Here is a 20,033-nt window from a genome sequence, read left to right on the forward strand (position 1 = left end):
AATATTACAAGCAACAGAGAGCCTGCTGCTCCAGGTGGTAGCAGCATTTGCACAACCCTGGCCATATATCTAAGCACAGACAGATGTTGATGCCAGGCTACCTTTTTTCCTTCCTTGGATAAATGAGTCCCACGAGCTGAGGAATCACTAAAGCACTTGGATATGTGATGTGTTAGTAAGCATAATAAAGGATCCTAATGCTGGAGTATAAAGCTGTGATTTGCTTTTAGTTCGGGTTTGTCTGCACTAGCTCTGTGTGTTTCAGCACTGATGGAGAGATACAGGACCTTTAGCAGGGAGTTTCTACTGACTTAGGATAAATAACTGTACTGGATGAATTAAATCACCTGATACCTGTTTTACTACCTGTATTTCTCCATAAGGCATGAAAGGAAATTACACAACTCTAGAGCTTCTAGAGAGTTCATTCCTACTTTTATCATGCTTAACTTTTTGTTTTGATACTGGAATGTTGCTATGCACATTTCTACATAACTGATAAGCCCAAATAGAACAGGCAGTCAATGAAACTTCTCATCTGCACTTTAATATGAATTTGGATATCCCCTGCCAGCTAAAAGGACTAGTGTGAGCTGGTATTACCAGTTGATGAGGATTTTGCCAAGCAGTATATCTAGTGAACATTAACCTGCTGGGTAGGGAGGAGTCAGCAATGAGCCAGCTGATACTTGCAACTAATCCTTTGAAATTATTATATCTTGTGTAATCTGTCATATAAGATACTGTAACTTACTCTGTGTATGTTCCTTGTCCGCCTTTATGCAGGATGAAATAGGATAGTTTAAACTACCATTAGACTATGTAGATATGCCCTGGCACTAAATTCCTTTGAGAAGAGCAATTACAGAAACGCTGCTACAACATTCTGATTGTAATCAGCTTCTGCAGTTTTTGTCCTGGTCCTTCTCCAATTATTACTTCTGACTTGTATTCTTACTGCTGTGTTATAGGTGATTTGGTGCAGAAGACCTGTCTTATGCACATAATTTTTGAATTTACATGTAAATTGTATTTAAATGTAATTGTTCCAATTAGATTATAAAAGAACTGTTTCTCTGATGTTCATTTGCATTACCCCATGTAGTCAAGTAAAAAATTTATTTTGTTTAGCTGATGAATGTTCTTACTCCAATCTGTTTTTGTTGTGTTTTGAACAGATGATGAACCAGATGATGGTGCTCATCATTACTTTATCATTCTGGGTTTCCCCAATCTTCAGTTGTTGCCTGTCTTGACTGACCTTGGGATTAACATTTCAAGTGTAATTCAAATTTCTTCTGAGAATTACAAGCCATTGCAGATGTACTTAGAAGCAACTAAACTTGAAGGACAATCTTTAATTTCACAAGAAGGTAATTGGGTCACTAAAAAAAATGTGTAGAAAGGAGATAATTTTATATTGAGGGAATGACTGTTCTGGCTGTGTTTTTTCCCCTCTCCATGTCTTGTTTGTGCATGCTACCTGTAAGCAGCTGTGTTTGCCAGTACCAAAGTAGTATTGCCTTTGGTTGGCCACCAAGCCAAATGGTTTGCCAGTGCAAAAACTGGACAGTAGAAAGAGGGGCTGACTAAGCAGAGTTTGCAGCCACAGTAGCCACCAAAGAAGAACATTTTATCAAATGCATACTTCTGTGAATTGTTAGGAAGTGTACTGGTAAGAAAACTTGGCTGATTTAGTAATTTCAAGGAGAGTGAATAGTTGGCTGCTTTGGGACTGTGGCCCCAGCCACAGGAGAATATGCCACAGAATAATGCTCTGTAGTTGTACTCAGCTGTCCCTGGGCTGTAACACCTTTCTTGAACTGGGATCCTGGTAAGCAGCAAGCTTGTCATATGTGTCATCAGTGATGTCTGGCTATCCTGAGCTGTAGTGACTTAGCCAGCAGGTCAAGGTTATTCCCTGGTACTCGGCTGTCATGAGAATAGAGTTATGGACTCTTCATTAGAAGAAAGGTACCAATAAACTCTATTCAGTCCAGCAAACAGCCTCCCTATAAGGACTGGCCAAAGGACCTTGAAAGAAGAAAAATTGGGTGTGACCATGAATGGTCTTTGGAATTTTCGGGTCCCAGAGACAGGGTGAAAGTCTGGAGAAAGTCTCTTGGTGGAAAAGGATTGGGTTAGGGATTTACTTAAACAAATTGGACACACATAAATCCGTGGGACCTGATGGGATTCACTCAGGCATACTGAGGGCCTGGCTGTGATGTCACTGCAAGGCCATGGTCAATTACTTTTGAAAAAAGTTAGCAGTTGGAAAACGTGCCTAAAGACTGGAGGAAAGCATCACTCCAATCTTCAGAAATGGCAGGAATGACTCAGGAATCTAAATGCCATTCAGACACTTCTCAGTCTCTGGGAATATGATAGAACAGCTAATTCTGGAAACATTTCCAGGCACATGAAGGACAAGGAGTTGGTCATTTGGCATGGATTTGCCAATGGAAGTAATTCTTAACCAACCTGATAATCTTCTGTGACAAAATGACTGTCTTGGTAGAGGAGGAGGGAGCAGTGACTATTTTCTCCCCTGACTCAGTGAGACTTTTGGCACTGTCTTCTCATAAAGAAGCTGGAAAAGTAAACACTGAGCTGGATTGAAAAATGGCTGAATGTCCTGGCCTAGTGGGTATCAGAGGAGATTGGTGGTATGAATCCAGCTGAATGTCTTCATTAGTGATCAAGATAGTTCCCTCAGCAAGTACTCTTATGATACAAAACTGGGAGGAATGGCCGAAACACCATAGAATTGTGCTGTTTTTCAGTGGGTCCTCAACAGGTCCTGCCAGAAATAGTCTGGCAGGACCTCATAAAATTCATCAAGGGCAATGTCCTGCACCAGTTCATGGTGGGGGCTGACTGGCTGGAAAGCAGCTCTGCACAGAAGGACTTAGGGGTGGTGGCACTAATCTGAACGTGAGCTAGCACTGTGCCTTTGTAGCAAACAAGGCTAATGTTATCCAAGGCTGCATCAGGTCAAGGGATTTGAACTTTCTTTTGTACTCAGCACTGGTGAGGCCACACTTGTAGTTCTGTGTCCAGTTCTGGACTCCTCAGTACAGGAGAGATATGGAGCAGAGACTGGAGAGAGTCCATCAAGTGACCAATTTGTATGTTCAAAGGAGTGGAACATCTCTCATATGAGGAGAGGCTGAAAGCTGGAAATGTTTTCCCTGGAGAAGAAAGAGCCTGGAGGGGACTCATCAATATGTATAAATGCCTGAAAGAAGTGTGCAAAGAAAAGGAAGCCAGGCTCTTTTCAGTGGTGTTCAGTGACAGGCCAAGAGGCAATGGCAAAACTGAAACATGGGGTATTACCTGATGACAAAGAAACACTTGTTTACAGTGGGGGTGACTGAACGCTGTCACAGATTGCCCGGAGAGGTCAGGGGCCTTCATTCTTGGAGGTACTCAAAAGCCACCTGGGCATGGTCCTGGGAAGTCTGAGCTTGGTGACACTGCTTGAGCAGAGGAGTTTTACCAGATGATCCCCACAGGTTACTGTCAGGATCAATGACTGTACTTGGAACAGGTAGAAGATGATGGGAAGATATAAGTGGGGGTATTTTTTATCCCAAAGTTGGGTGTCAAATATTTGCTGAGGATGGAAATATTTTAACAGTCCTTAGAGAAGACTGATACATGACTTGTGCTTTATGTTAAAGGGAGACATTGTGCCATGATTTATTAAATACTTATATATTTTAGATGTAGAAGCAGAAAAAAGAAAGGAAGACGAAGCTAACAAGGACCTGGAAATATTTTGGAAATTCCTGGACCCCGTTCTGAACAGTGGAAAGCATGGATCAAGTCTCTTTGATATTGCCAGGTTTCATTACCTAGTTAAGGAAAGTGACTTTCCCCCTGATTGGTCAGACAGTGAAATGCTGGTCAGTACATTCTGTTTTTACAGTGCATGGCATGCTTTAGGGTTTATAACTTTTAAGAACACTTTAGGAATTTTATCTCAAGTCTTCTCTGAAACAAAACCACAAGTAGTTAGTATATTTGTAATCTTAAACAAAAATTATTTCCTATGTATCCAACAACTTTATTCAGGATTTGTTTATAAGGAGTCCTTTGAACAAAGATGCCTGGTTTGGAATTTCTTAATATTGTAGGCCACAGAAGAAGAATTGTAAAATAGTTTGAGGTTTTAAATTTATTCAGTATCTTTATAGACCCAGTTTGCATCTCTTTTGAGAGTTATATGCATGTATGAAATGACACAGAAGTTATATTTTTGTCCTCATAACATCAGGCCTACTTATTACACCTCAGAATAGTCACATAAGAAAAAATTAGCTGAATGCAAGAATACTTTTTGATATATGATGTTGTTTTATCATACTGAGTACTGCTTCTTTTTGTCTAAAACATGGCTCTAATTTATTACTCATTATAGCCTGCTGAGTCAGGATTATTACCAGACACTGAAGGAGAAAGTGTATCACTAGAAATTTTTTCCATCATAGATTCTCACTTATAGTGAGGTAACAAAATAAGGCAACATGCTATAATTTAACCTACTGTATTTTTATATTTATATTTTTATATTATTAGGATTAAAGGACATTCTAGGGTTAAACTACATTCTTCTAATCCTTATTTATAGTACAGTAGATTATGTTTGTATACAAACAACTCTAAGTGGTTTCCAAAGCATTCACTGAAAATGCCTTAGTTGTGGAATCGTGTAGGCTTGCTACTTATAATATGACTTATCATTATACTCTTTATGTAATCTTACAGTCCCAAGCCTCTTTTGGGAAAACAGTTTTTATCTTCCCTATAATCACATCTTACAGGGGACTGTTTCTATGTTTGAATATCCTGCAAGCACCTACATTGTAGCTGAAATAGAGGAAAAATCATCTGTCACTGAAACAGATTTCAACAGATTGCAGTTAAAATTTTATGAGCCCTTCAGAAGTAAGAAAGTTTCTAAGTTTTTAAAGAAACAGGTGGGGATAAGTTCTGAAATCATAGTAATAACATAGAGTAAGTCTGTTCTTGTGGACTTGCTGGAGGATCTCTGAGTCTAAGCTTGCTGAATCTCTGAAGTGCAAGATACACAGGAGGAAAATTCTTGGGACAAAATGTTAGACATTAATATAAAAATGAGAGTATTACATACTGCAAGCAGTCTCTGCTCTATGATTTGAGATCTTTAGAAAGGAAAATACTTTCAAAAATGGTTTCTTTGTTGGAGAGTCACTAATGGTTAGACCTGAAAAACTTTGGATAAGCATCTATGTTCTCAGGAGAGACCAGGCAAATTGTATTACAAAATTGTAATTATACTAAATTTTGCTTGGATCCCGTTGAGTATCAATGGGTTTTGTTACTCATGACTTCATAAAAAATCTCGTTTTGTTTAAAACATTGTGCATTGAAAACACTTCAATATTTTATATAAAACTTTTATGGACTCTAATGATACCTTAAGAAATACATGGATGAAAAGGTGTTATACTAACCCATTCTTCAGAAAAACATTGAGTTGGGAAAACAAAGGTGCAAGAATATTAATGAACATGCTATTTTCACAAATAGAATTTCTTTCCCAAGTGTCTCTTCTAGTCTTTAAATGTTATGAAAATGGAGACAAGTATTCCATAACTTACCATTTAAGTTATTCCTTAACTTATCAGTGATTCGGGATTGCCTGTTTCCCAGTGTAATAAAGAGGCACTGAGTTGAGGAAAGGAGATGCTTAATACTTCTTAACAGTTTGTTATTTTTCTTAGTGCCTAATGTCAGTTGAGCTTCTTCACTGTTTTATTTTGGGAAACTTAGAATTGAGACATTCAATGTTGTTAGCCACCTCTTAGAGGCAGACTTCTTAGTACAAGAGACTTGCCCTACTTTCACAAGAGTGAAAGAATCACTCAGAAAAGGTTTTTTTACAGAAATTGTCTAAAAGTTATAATAATTCCATCCTTTCCTCAAAGTCCAGGATGTCCAGGGGAAGAGTACATCCATTAAAGCTGCTGAAACTTCAGTGTTTCATGTGGTCTCCAACAGGGTTTTGGTATTTGTACAGTAACATTTAATATTTAAAATAGAAGTGGCTATTATTCTTTTTATTCCTCCCAAGCTTTGGTGAAAACCACAGTACATGACCTCAAGAACCATGACTCTTTCCTTGTCAGACTTTTTCAGATACAGTGCTCTCCCTTTGGACATTTGGGCAGTATGCTGACATTCCTTCACTCACTGTGGATTTCAGAATGCCATTCTTGAGGCTTTCTTTGTTTTCAAAGGGCAACAGAAAGAAAGAAAAGAATATAATATTATATTACCTGGTTGAGGTTTTATTTTTATCCTTCTAGAGCAGAGAAATGATTGACTCTGCAAATATGCTGCAGGTTGATCACTAATAAAAACGTACACACATTACAAAACACTTTAATTTTTCTCTCCCATTCCTTCCCATCTAAAACCCCAAAAGTTCCATCTGCAAGATAGCAGACCTTGAACTTAAGACAAGTTAGACTTTATAACAACTAAAGCATTTAGTCAATATACAGTCTATACTGTGCAGTGGCAGTGTTAAGGCAAATAAAATGAAGGAGGTTTTAGAATAACCCCATAAAACATATTGAATTGGTGGAGGAAAAAGTCTTGTAAAGTTGATAAGTAAATGTAGATCTGCTGGTTAAAGAGATAATGACTCCTCTCACTAAGTTACGTGACGCTTTTATATGCACACTTCATCCTTTGTATGTGATTTTCTCTCATAGCTTGCATTTGGTACTGTGCTGTTTGAACACATTGCTTGTTTGATGTATGACTGCCTGGACTGGAGAAGACAGCATTGCAACTACTTGGAAAACACCAAGTTTATTAATGTGCTTGCATTTCCAGAGTGCAAGTCAACACAACCATCTTCACTTGAGGCAAGGACCCTTCTCTTCTTGCTGACAATAACTAATAATAGGGTAGAATTGCCTGTCTTTCATTTTGACTCATAAATTCATCTTGGACCATCACTCTGAATAATTTTCAGTGAATGAAATTTGTGGTTTTGTCTTAAGCATTTAAAACCCCCAAAAAATGGGAAAAAAATATCTGAGCATTGGGGAAACAGAAGAAGGAAATTAGAAGGATCCTACAGGCATAAAGTATCACAGGTGTAGAAATTTCTTAAATAGTGTCTGATTATACATTCTTGTGTCTGAAAAATCAATATGCCTGCACAGAGCTACTATGCAATTTTGCAGATTTGTGAACTGTCAAAAAAAATAATTATTAGCTCTATGCAAGATCTACTTCCTTATTTTATTCATAATAGGCAAAAGCTTAAGTGGGCAGAAGAAAGTAGCTTATTAGAACACACACTACATTCTTACTATCTTGTTCCATTTAAAAGTTTATCATGTAGTCTAGGGTGAGTAACCAAAGCTAAATGAAATTAGGTTTTCCCACCTATTTGTGCAATACAAATTTGTTTTATGGTTTCTGATTTTTTTATGTTAACTTTTGTTCACTTAGGAACAACCAACACCACAGATGACACCTACAAGGAGAAAAGGGAAACCAGAGGAAATTCTGCCATCAATAGTTTTGTCAGAGAGTAAGTTTAAAGGATGAAAGCATCTGTCTGTAGTTGCTCACTCTGTCAAACCATTCATTCGTCTGACAGCACAAATCCTCAAAATTATTTGTGCAGTTAGCTGAAGATATTGTGTATCCTGGTGAGCACATTGTGGAAGTGCAGTGAAAGTGAAAACTGCAGTGGCGATAACCAAGTTCTTTAATAAATCAGTTTTTCTATTTGTTCCTAGTCACAGTCAGATTCAAAAGATCACAGTAATTTTGTTAGATCTCTAATTTGTTAGACTTTTTTTTATAAATATTGTCTAAAGTGTTCACAGAATCACAGAATATCCTGAGTTGGAAGGGACCCACAAGGATTACTGAGTCCAACTTAGCCCTGCACAGGATGTCACACCATGTGCCTGAAACTGTTTTCCAAATGCTTCTCGAACTGTCAGGCTTGGTGCTGTGACCACTTTCCTGGGGAGCCTGTTCCAGTGCCCAACCACCCTCTGGGTGAAAATTTCTCTAATACCCAACCTAAAACTCCCCTTACTCAAGGTGAGGCTGCCCCAGAGCAGAACAGAGTGGGACAATGCCCTCCCTCGTCCAGCTGTCCATGCTGTGCTTGATGCACCCCAGGACATGGTTGGCCCTCCTGGCTGCCTGGGTATGCCTGGCTCATACTCAATTTTCCATCAAACAGGACCCCTCAGTCTCTTTCTGTGGTGCTGCTCTCCAGCATCTTGTTCCCCAGTCTGTATGTACATCCAGGATTGCCTCATCCCAGGCACAGAATTCTACACTCTATTTTTTAATCTTCATAATGTTTATAATTGCCCAGCCCTCTAATTTGCCAAGATCTCTCTGCAGGGCCTCCCTGCCTTTGGGAGAGTCAACAGCTCCTCCCAGTTTTGTATTAGCTGTGAACTTCCAGAACTGACTTGGAATATACATTGGTATTTCTGAACAAACATATCTTAATGTTTTATCTCTTAATGTAGCAGATGAAGAAACTTCTATTCTGTTTCCTTCTGTGGACATGAGGTATTACAATGACTTGCTGAGACAAATTCCTGAGGAGTACTTTTCTGTACCCTTAATGCTGAGCTGCATGTTGGAACAGGTGGGAATGTTCTCTTTTTTAATGTATCTTTAATTTCTGTGGCTATTTTGGCCTAGACCTAATATAAGTGATTGTCAAAGATCAATACATCCATCTGTTCAAACCTAAAATATGAGACACAGAGGCATTGAGCAAGGAGGTTCAATACAAAGGAGTCAAAACTCCAAACTTTGATTTTCTTTCATGTTTTGAACCTGTGAATACAGAAACATAAGCTTCACACAGACGTGAACTGTATCAAGACCACTTTCATATTGTGCACTTACCCTATATATATATATATATGTATATATAGTGTTATTCCATAATTAATTTTTGAAGACTACAGATATAATCAAATTAGGAGAAAGGTGCAATTTCTTATCTAAGTCAATAACAAGTTTTCATGTCCTACAGCAATGTTATTGATACTGAACTTTTGCTGATTTACTCAGTTCAAAGGTCTTAGGTCAAGCCTACCAGAAGAGCACCAATGTTAGTGCTAGACAAATCTGACTTCTGTTGAGTTCAGGCACAATCTATGATGTAGAAGAGACACACAATATTATTTAGAAATCCTCCTTCTTTTAGGAGTAAAATTTCAGCATAATATTGGAGTTTTTATTTTCTGTAACTTAGTGTGAAAATAGAATACACAAAGTCCAACACCTAATAGACAATCAGTTTTTAATTGCCTGTGTTTCTTAACAATTCTTAACTTTTCAAGTTAGAAATATTTTTCTTCTCATCTTTTCAAACTGGTAGAAAAAACATTTAATTCTGTTTTCCACAATCTTTATTTTGTGCAGAAACTAACTTGTAAAATTGTATTTTTGCTACTTGCAGAAAAATTTAGGCTTTTCTTCCCTGACAGAATTTATGGATGTGTGCTTAGCTTATAACAGGATTTCCTTGGTATTTCTGGTAAAGCTAAGCAGCAGTCATACTGTGATGGAAGCTAACATATACTATATTTGCCAGGTTATTGCAAGTGAAGAAGACCTTATACCACCGAGTCTGATAACAGCAGAGCCTCAGGCTGATGGGCTGCATCGTGCCATCGCAGATCATATAATCTCTGTCCTTCCTTCTCTATCACTTCCCATGAGTGAAAAAAAGGTTTGTGTTGTCTTTGGTTCATTTCCTAAAACAACAAATATCATTATTGGGGTTTAATACCTCCTTCTTTTCTTTTAAAACAGAATCTGTATGACTACTTTTCTCTTAAAGACGTTGAACAAGAGACTGTCACCCCCCAGTACCCTCTCTTATTTAACTACCATGATGCCCTGGCTCAACGGTTGCACCTGCTGAAGGTACAATGCAACATATTTATATATCAGTATTTCCAAAGTTCACAGGCAATGAGTGCTCACTGCACTAGAAGGGGAGGAGTGGTGTTTTTACAAAACAGGACAGCATATCCTAGATCTTCTTTCTACTGTGGTGGATGCACCAACACATGTTTAGTTTGCTTAAGAAGCAGTGAGTTACTGACAGAGGACACCTCACAAACGTGGAGCACAAACATACTGATTTCAGTGATCGCATTATTAATGAGAGTGTCTAGCCTTTGGCATAGATGAGAGATATTACAGAACTGTTGATTTGCTGTTACACACTGATGATACTATGGAAAATGAGTTGCTAACTTGTTAATGGTGACTCAGCATGGAAACTAGACTAACTACTAAAATGTTGAGAAGTAGCAGAAAATACATAACAGCTATTAATGAGAGCAAGAAATGTATTCAGATTGGCTAAATAGTTGCAGCATAGTGTGTAACCAAGATACTCCCAAACTCTAACAAAGGCAGAAAGGTTCAGAGACTGCATAGTTTGGGATTATTGCAAAGTAACAGTTCCCAGACTTTCTGAATCAAGAAAACACTGTGAATGTCTTGAATTTTTCCAAAGACAAGGTGTAGTTTTACCATTAAACTTTAAAAATTCACTGAGGATTATACAAGTGATAATACAGTTCTAGTTTTCACAGCTAAGGTGTGTTTGCCTGGCTTCATGGATTACAAATTATCTGGGGAATACTTTGACAACCATTGATTAAAACTATTCAGAAACAACTCAAGTTTGACACTTTGGATGTATTCAAGCAGAAGGAAGGACTGAGTAATCAACATAGGAGATGTTCTTAGCAGACATATATGTGATTTATTTTATATACTTACTGAAAAGGAAATTCAGGATATAGCACAATGTTTGAGGAAAGAGTAGAGGAGAAACATTTGGAATATGCAGTTAAAGAAAAAGGTACCATAAGTGTGTAATACTACAAAGAGTGAAACTGAAAGATACCACTACGTCTGAAAAAATAAATCCTTGTATATAGAGGGATGCCTCTCATCACAGACTGATCAATAAATTTATGGATTTCATTACTATGAAAAGTAGCACAGTCCAGCTGAAAGATACATGGAAGGTACTTGCTGCCAGTCTGAATAGATCAGTACATATTTCTGTATTTTTAAGTCTAGCTAACACAGACAAATAACAGCTAAAAAATGTCTGTTATTATGCTGTCAGTCATTCTCTTATGTGTCTAATATTTTTCTGCCGACAGTATCTGACACCATGTATCAAAACCATACTGTGGGCCCATGTTCAAGCTTAAGTTTATGTCCAACTGACTTAAGCACATGCTAATGTCTTCTGCTGTAGAAAGACCTCTTTATTCAAACATAATTTTTTGGAAGTCAATAGTGTGAAAGTTTACTTTAACTCTGGTCCTTTGATTTTTGTTCCAGGTCCAGAAGAACTTCAATCCAGAAAAGATTGAGCATGAAATGATGGATAAACTGCCTCTTACAGAACTTATCCATTTCACCCCTCCTTCAATTGAAAACAACACTAAACGCTTGGCCAGAGTTCACGAGCTCATGCATTATTGTACTACTGGTAAAATGATTTTCATTGATATAATTTCCATTCTTTTTTATTTCTGGTTGATGATTCTCTTAAATAGCAGGAATTCTGGGACAAGATTTTCAAGCTGCCAAAAAAAACCTTTGCAGAATTTCCCACTTTCACATTCTTGCTTATATATAATTATAGCCTACTACACAAGTTAACCCTAACTTCAGACCTCAGTTTCATGATAAATAGTGTTAAATATTGCGTACCTGAGAGCTGGGAGTATCTTGGAACTACTTTATTTATTTATATTTGCAAACATACAAACTCTTACTAATTGTGAGAAAAAAACAGCTACATTCTAGGATCAAAACTGCAGTTTTTGCATTTCGAGAGACGCTGATGTAAACTATGTTAATTTATCAACTCACTTTTGGAAGTAAAACACATGTATCTTAGGTAGACAGTTTTTATGGAGCAATACACAGCTTTAAGAATGTATTCTATGTAAGCTGTTGGTGTTAATAATAAAGCTACTTTATAACTGTCCCTTTATCAAACCAAGAATACATTGACTTCTCCAACCATAATTACTTCTGCAGTTACCTTTTCTTGGAGTGTTTGCCACCATGACATACAGTGGGAAGCAATCCCAAAGACCACATAAATACCCTTAGGAAGTATCAGAAGTCTGCTTTAAGTTATTAAGAAATATAAACATCCAAATCCCTTTGGTTACATTCATGTCATCGTATAAGGCGCAGGACTTGAAGGTACTTTCCCAGCTCTTTCATCCCGAATTCCCTGTGTTGGATTAATTTACACTTCGCTGTGTTTTTTCTAGTTGTTGGTATGTTAATTTTGGACTGTAAGCTATTAAAGTGTTCACTATTGCTATAGTCCTCCAGCTGATGGGTGTTGAATTTGATGATCCTCACTGGTCCATACTGTACAGCCAGACTTTCCTAACTGGTAAATTAGCTAGAAAAGCCTTTGCTTTTATCAAAGGAGATGGTTAATTTGAACAGAAGATGAGAGATCCAACATTCTCAAGATATACAATGTGCTTGGGTAGTTAACCACTCTAAAGAGAAAACACTTCAAACTGAAGATGTTCTTTATGTAATTTGAACATTGTACTACCAGTCTTAAACTTCAGTCCTTTGCATGACTATCACTGTTATATGCTCATGAATGCATACAAGCATAAACAAGATTAATTATTGCCTTTGCACCTTGAAATTTCTGTTTAAATTGTGTGTAAAATTCTGTCTGAAGAGGAAAAAAAAATTGATGCTTGTTTGAGAAGCTACAGACAATGGAAACATTTTATGAACTGAAAATAACTGGTTGCTAATTGGCCTGATAAAGTCTACTCAGTATTTTAAAATCAACATCATTTTTATAAAGTTAATGAGCCAGAAGGTATTCAGATGTAGGGACCACTTCATTTAAGATGGATTAATATGTAGGCATATCATTTTGCGATTTGGAAGCGTTCAACTTCGAATGCAGTGTAAAATGTAGCCCACATAAGTTGATCCAGTACCATTAAGGAAATTGCTGTTGGCTTTTGCAGAGTTGCCAAGAACAATACACTTAAATAGTCTTGTATTTATTTTCTGCTGAGCTGTAAGGACGTTTTCAGTTAATGATTGTAATTCTTTTTTAGAACATCTGAGTTGGGCTGAAGTAGAAAGAGCCTTCAGAGTGTTTACTTTTGAAAGCCTGAAGCTGACTGGGCTGAGTGACTCTGGTTTCCTGGAGAGCTCTGGATCTAGGGTTGGAGGTGATGCTGAAGTGTCTTATATCCCTTGGGATAATCCAGCCATGTTTGCAAGACAGCTGAGACAACTCTTCCATATGGAAAAGAAGCTTAATGAGAAATCCTCAAGCTGCTCTGGTAAAAAGCTTTCTGTTTACATTACTTCTGAAGAATTTGAATCCATTATTTGTCTTACCATATCATTTGCTATTGCACAGTTGTGATTTTTCTTCTTTGTACAAGTCAACAAATTTTCAAGTATTATATAGCCTATACATTGAGTTACTCTCTAGAAATATTAGAATAAAGACAAAAGCTATTTTGTACTACGGCATTAACATTTGTAGATGATGCAGAAAGAATTTGCTGAAGTTCTACATTTTCTCCTGCAGATTCTAATGTAATGAAATGTTTTTGGCTTGGTTAAAGGAGATGTTTTGGCCAAAAAGCAGCATTAAAAACAATGATTATTTTTTCAGGACTCAAGAAAAGTAGAAATTAGGTCAGTTTAAGCAATTATACCTTTAGATTCATGATCACAGAATCATAGAATCATTGTTAAGATTGGCAGGAACCTCTAAAGGTCATCTGTTCTGGCACCCCTGCAATAAGCATAGACATTTTCAACTAGATCAGATTTCTCAGAGTCCAATCTGACCTCCAGTCCAGTGATGGAGCATCCATCATCTTTCTAGGATACCTGTTCCAGTGTTTCACCACCCTTATGATAAAAAATTCTTCCTTATCTAGTCTGAATCTATCCTCCTTTCCTTTAAAACCATTGCTCTTTATCCTATGACTACAGGTCCTACTTGGAAGTCTCTTCCAAGGCCACAATAAGAAGAGCTCCCCAGAGCCTTCTTTTCTCCAGGCTGAACTCTCTGAGCCTGTCTTCACAGGAAAGGTTCTCCATCCCTCCAGTCATCTTCACTGGGCCTACTCTGGACCCACATCAACAAATCCATGTGTTCCCTCTGCTGAGGACCCCAGAGCTGGATGCAGTACTTTGTGATGTTGTCCATGCTTTCTTGATAGAGATCTCTAAGCAAGCAGCTTAGTTGGGATCCTTTTCTTAGAAGGCTGGAGCAGACAAAAATGAGTCCTTCTTATCTGCTTTTTTTCTGCATCGTGGGAACATGCTTGGGTGTTAGTGTATTTTGCTTTTATACTAGTCATGATATTGAATTCTTCAGTTACAAGCATAACAACATTTCAGCACTTCTGCAGCACAAAAGCAAATACCAGGAAAATAAAACATTTGCTTTCAGGTTTCTTCTATCTTCTAAAGGCAGTCAGTAAACAGGAGTAATTTCCAAGAGAAGCAGAGCCTAAAGATATATGTCTGGAAGCTGAGCTGGTTATAAGACACTTACAAACAAATACATTTTGGTGTATTTTCCACCAGAAAGAGTAATTTTCCTGTACATGTGAATTTTAATCAAATACTAGTGACCTCTGCACTAACTTAGGGAATGAAGAAATATTTTAACAGGAAATTATTTTTTAAAATTAAGAGAATATAGAAGTTAAAGTGATGATGTGATGCTGTTAGTATCAGGTGTTCATTTCAACAATGGAATGACTGGTCAGACCCTCAGAGAAGTAATATTCTGTCAGTAGCTTATGGATCTGTGTAAACCAAATTAATTAAAACATTATAATTTGCATTTGTCAAAAATGTGTGAAAATACCAAAACAGTTGGTCTTGTCTTTTATTTTAATCATCATTTTTTAGTCATCTGTGCAAGGGATTGCTTTTTAAAGTATGAAGAAAAATGGTTCTTTGTTTACAAATCTGGAGGATACTTCTGAGAGTATTTTTAGTGGGCTAGAATGGGTCAGATAGAAAGCATGATTTGAGTGGGTTTTATAAACTCTTCCTTTTTTCTTTTTTTTTCTTTTTTTAAAATTTTATTTAATTATCTGGTACTTGTCACTGGACTTTAAAGTGCTCTCTTAGTAATGAAGTGTAGCAGATATGTATTTATTGGACAAGTGTGAAAAAAGGAGGCTTCAACTTGACGTCAGTCTCATCAAGGAGACTAGGGAAATTGCGTTGCTCCAACCTTAGTAAGGCTGAAATTTCTGGAACAATTCTTTAAATTCTGCTTTCAATTTCCAGGGCATACAGAAGCAAGTGACGAAGATGAAGGAGATGGTTTGGTTGGTCCTCTTTTGAACATAGATTTGGATCTTCTTTATTCTGATATGGCAAGTGTGAGAAATGGAGTCAACTAGACTTTACATGAGTCAACAGAAGATACTGCTCAATGCCAGGCTGTGTTACTGGGGATTCCTTTGTAATGCTGCGTGCAAATGTTAATTTTATGATGTTTGGCAAATACTGACATAACTTTTAAGCACTGTGAAATCACTTTCTTTGAATTCCAAGGTGACGGGTTTCAATGAAAGTGTTAATGATAATTCTGCGCTGGTTTTGCTGAATGCCAGGGGTCAAATACAAACAGGAAAGTTTAAAAGAAATTGTCAAACTGTGTCACACTAGTAAACTGTATAGTTTGGCATCTTCAGAATCTTCAGAATCACCTGTCTGCCATACTACATCCCATAATAAACATAGCAATTTTAAAATCACATTATAGGATATGTTTGAATACTCATAATTGCTTACAGAACTCAAAAACATATACGCTAATAATAAAAGTATTTAGACTATTTTGTCATAGAATGTCCAAAACCAAACCAGCTTGGGAGTAATTGTATTTTTTATTAAACAGTGCCATATGCCTCTGCACAGTTATTATGCAGTTAACTGTGATGCAACATGGGATGCTGTCTATTAATCCAACAAGATTACAGTCAATTTAATACTGACACTGAAATGTTGATATTCATTATTTTGGTTTGTTGTATTTTAAGATGAGTCCGGAAAATGATGGCCTTGGACCAATTTTAGAAGAAATAAAAAAGACACAGAGGCGTTGCTTGACAGACTGGAGTTTGGAAGAGCATTTTGAACGACATGTTCTTCATCAGGTATCTGTGAACTGGCAATCTCAGATATACAGTCCTCCCTCAGAATGCTTTATAAAGTAGTAGTAGTGGAGTCCATGGTATTTTTCTGCTCAATAATTGATTCGGTTTTATCTTTCATTTTTACCAAAATTCATTGTGCTTTAGCTACTTTCTTAGTTCTTCATGTGAAATTTATTTGGTAATGGGTTTTTATTTCCTGGTTTGGCCAAAACAGAGCTGTCCTGTTTGGCATCAAGTCTCTTAGCTGAAAGTGTGGTGGAGACAAAACCACCTTGCCCTTAGGGGTGATCCTCTGTAGCAGTTTTGGGGCTCATTGCAGTGGATGTGAAAACATACTTTGAAAATACCTGTGCAGTGTATGTTTTATGGACAAACAGAAAATTTGGTTGTTACAGTACTTCACCCTTTAAGGGCTAAAAGTATAATTTATAGAAATCTTGCAGGCTAAACACTAAAACTTACCTTGCAGAAAGACAGAATGGCAAATCTGAAAGACATGTTCCAGTGTAGTTGGCTTGAATTGGGAGGCATCCTCTTGGGAGGAGTGGATTTTTAGTTCTGTGCTGCCTTGAGCATAGGCTGTATACAGCTGCATACAGCTTCATAGGCTGTAATTCTTATTTGAGCCTGACACATGCTAGACATGGGCCAAGGAAGTGCTGCCTGGACTTTTGCAGCACCACATTAGTGTGACAATTTTTATGTCTGCTCATGCATTCCAATGCAACACTTTGTATGTAACATAACTAGCTAATACTACTTTAACTAGCAATAATTAGTCTAGTAAAAGGATACTGGTGGAAAATAAAATAAAATAATAAAAATATCATTTTATTGCAGCCAAAAATAACCTTTTGAAAGAAAAGTTATGGCAGTCAGGTGAAGTCCCAGATGACTGGATAAGGTGAAACATTTTACACATCTTTAAAAAGGGTAGAAAGGAGGACCCTGGTATCTACCAGCTTAATCAGCCTCACTTCTGTTCCTGGGAAGATGATAAAACAGATCCTTCTAGAACCTTCAGTTGCATAGTTCTGAAAAATAATAGTTTAAAAGAAGGCTTTCTTTCACATATGACTATAAAATAAGCTTCAACCTGCAGGCAATATAAATATTGAAAATTATGGGGCACTGCAGAGGAGAGTGGAAAAATGTAGGTTGCAGCAAATCTCAGAGATGCGCACGTCATGGTGTACCAAACTGAATACCAAGTAAGCTCAACTGAGATAAAAAAAAGTAAATTAGTTTTCTTTTTATCTGGTATATGATAATTCTGGGTTTATTTACTATTTACTTAAGCATTTTATTATTTAAACTTAAGTATTTGTTTAATATTTTAATTTGTTTGGGTTCTGTGCAGCTGAGTGTTTTCATTCATGGTCATTCAGAAGGTGGAGCATAGTTGTTATCTGTTCTCAACATGAATAGCAATGCAATTCCAATTTCCACCTACCTGAACAATTGTGGTTGCTGGAATCCAAATGCTTTGAATACATCTTGTAGGAAAGTGTTCTGGAGCACCTGTTGCTCAAGGCTGTGCCGTGTAGCCTCTGCACATATGCTACCATCTGCAGGGAGAATGTACCTTTATTTCTTTCCTTTTCAGGTTCTTCATACAGCATCCCGAGAATATAGATGTATTGATTCCTTTTATCATACCCAAGATAACTCTTTACTAATGGTTTTTCACAATCCTATGAATCAACATCATCTGTGCCAAGAGACTTGGAATATTGCTCTGCACTCTAATGTTGGATTCAGGTAATGGATTTTATCTTCCCCATCTCATTCACAGTCATTTTCCATGAAAGCCTCCGCAGGTGTGCTTAGGGCAAAGCTTTGAAATTAAGATATGGCTATATGACACATTTACGAGAAAGAAAGTCATGCAGGTCAAAAACAGTGCTGTATCAAAAGAAGTCTGTTGAACTTTTCTGAGTGAGAACAATGCAGAGTGTAGGTCCTTATCACCAAATATAAAAATGTAAGTAATGTACACATACAAAATCATATTAGGAATGCCACATCAAGCAAATTGTACTGGGGACATAGCAGGTGAAGAATGTTAAAAAAAAAGAATTCTGTCTTAGTATATACTTACCAGGTTTTTCAACTATATATATATATATATATAAATTGAGTGATTTAGTGGGAAGTCTTTTTGAGAAAAGTTCAAATCCTTTTGATAATATTAGATTTATTTATTTGCTTGTCACGGAATAACATTCTTCTTAATTCCTTATCAATATCTGCTCACCAGTTAGAGGTGTGCAAGTGGTTGATATACCACTGCTATATATGCTATATATGCTACTTAGAATTTTTGAAGGTATAGGTCCTCTTTTGGTTCTGTTATGAATATGTTATGAATATCAGCATTGATACCTGCCTATACTCTGCAAAATAATCAGCACATTATCAGACTTGTTTCTGCCTTATTGCTAAAGATCATTTCAGATTTCCAGACAAGGTATCATAAATATTTGCTAGTGTGTGTTTCCAAGCAACATAACGCTTCTGTGGAGGACAGAAGCCTGCAGTTAGCTTCCAGATCCTGCTGAGTTGCCAAAAAACAGGCACAAACTCTACTTACTAATTAAGAGTAGTATTTTTTTTACCTTTGTATGAAATAACTGACTCCTGATGAGTTTAGTAACAATTTATTGATTTTTATTTTGTTAAAATTACTATCATTCTAATTTTTGGTATAGCTTTAACAATCACACTTTCATCAGTGTGAACACATTCATTCAGAAGAGTTACAAATGCACAATAGATGCAGTGCTTGACAATCTCTCTGATAAGAGTTCTATATCTGTGTTCACTTGTTACTTCTTCATCTTCTTTATTGTGACAGCTTATAGACTACAGACCATCTTTGTAGGGTTGTTTTATTCCAGCTGCTGTCTGGAATAAAAATCTGTTATCTGCTAATCTGTTGGTTACAGAATCACAGAATAATTTCATTTTGATTACAGTGAATCCTGTTACAGCAAATTGTCATGCAAAGGGGAAATTAAATTTCTGATGTTGCAGCAGCTTTTGCTCCTGGAGATCCCAGTTACCTTCCTTTTTCTTTATGGATATCAGGTCCTGTAGTTCATGTAGAACATCCAAAATTCAGAAATTATACTGTTTAAAGGGTCGGCAACAGGAGGCTGCATGTGAAATCTAATGAATGCCACCAAGTAAGGGAATCCAAGGCATGGTCACATGTACCTGCAATGATAAGTGTGTATAGAAAACATTTTAATTCTGATTAGAATAAGTGACCACTCTATCAGGAAGACAGATGTATTCAGGCATTATCAAAATCATTATTTTGCTCAAAGTTAATCTTAATGACATTTGTTTATAGTTTCATAGTAAACACATTACACAAGTTACTGGAAAAGAATAATCCTTTCTGAGAAATGCTTCTGAGTCAGACATTGGCAGTAGTGACATCAGAATACATATTAATAGAATGTGTATTTTAGACTTTGAATGACTGTTTCATTGGCCTAAAATATTTTCCACACGAATAGTCTCTTTTTTATTTATAACATATATTCATCTTCAAGTTATTCCAGAACTGGTAACTCCATGTTCCAGACTAGTTTTGCCTTTTGTTTTCAACACCATAGTTTTTTATAGCTTGTACACTTTTCTTCAAATATGAACAGAATAACCTTCTCCCTACTGAGTATACATCTGATCAACTGTTCTCCATGCAAGTTTCCCAAAGCAGACTCC

General features: G+C 36.8%; 1 protein-coding gene across 1 annotated transcript in view; it reads left to right on the plus strand.

The window, feature by feature from the left end:
- Positions 1-20,033, plus strand: part of SPAG17 (sperm associated antigen 17) — an 83,577-nt gene that overhangs the window by 21,756 nt on the left and 41,788 nt on the right. The window contains exons 6-17 of the mRNA XM_088051306.1: positions 1,179-1,373; positions 3,730-3,911; positions 6,768-6,923; positions 7,519-7,600; positions 8,568-8,689; positions 9,650-9,787; positions 9,871-9,984; positions 11,431-11,581; positions 13,209-13,439; positions 15,424-15,512; positions 16,182-16,298; positions 17,905-18,059. Of these exons, the coding sequence (XP_087907432.1) occupies positions 1,179-1,373; positions 3,730-3,911; positions 6,768-6,923; positions 7,519-7,600; positions 8,568-8,689; positions 9,650-9,787; positions 9,871-9,984; positions 11,431-11,581; positions 13,209-13,439; positions 15,424-15,512; positions 16,182-16,298; positions 17,905-18,059 (1,732 nt within the window). The remainder of the gene's footprint in view (positions 1-1,178; positions 1,374-3,729; positions 3,912-6,767; positions 6,924-7,518; positions 7,601-8,567; positions 8,690-9,649; positions 9,788-9,870; positions 9,985-11,430; positions 11,582-13,208; positions 13,440-15,423; positions 15,513-16,181; positions 16,299-17,904; positions 18,060-20,033) is intronic.

This window comes from Pseudopodoces humilis, chromosome 2 (assembly GCF_049639895.1).
Source record: "Pseudopodoces humilis isolate 2021_Gansu_Grassland_sample_001 chromosome 2, ASM4963989v1, whole genome shotgun sequence".
Classification (NCBI taxonomy): Eukaryota; Metazoa; Chordata; class Aves; order Passeriformes; family Paridae; genus Pseudopodoces; species Pseudopodoces humilis.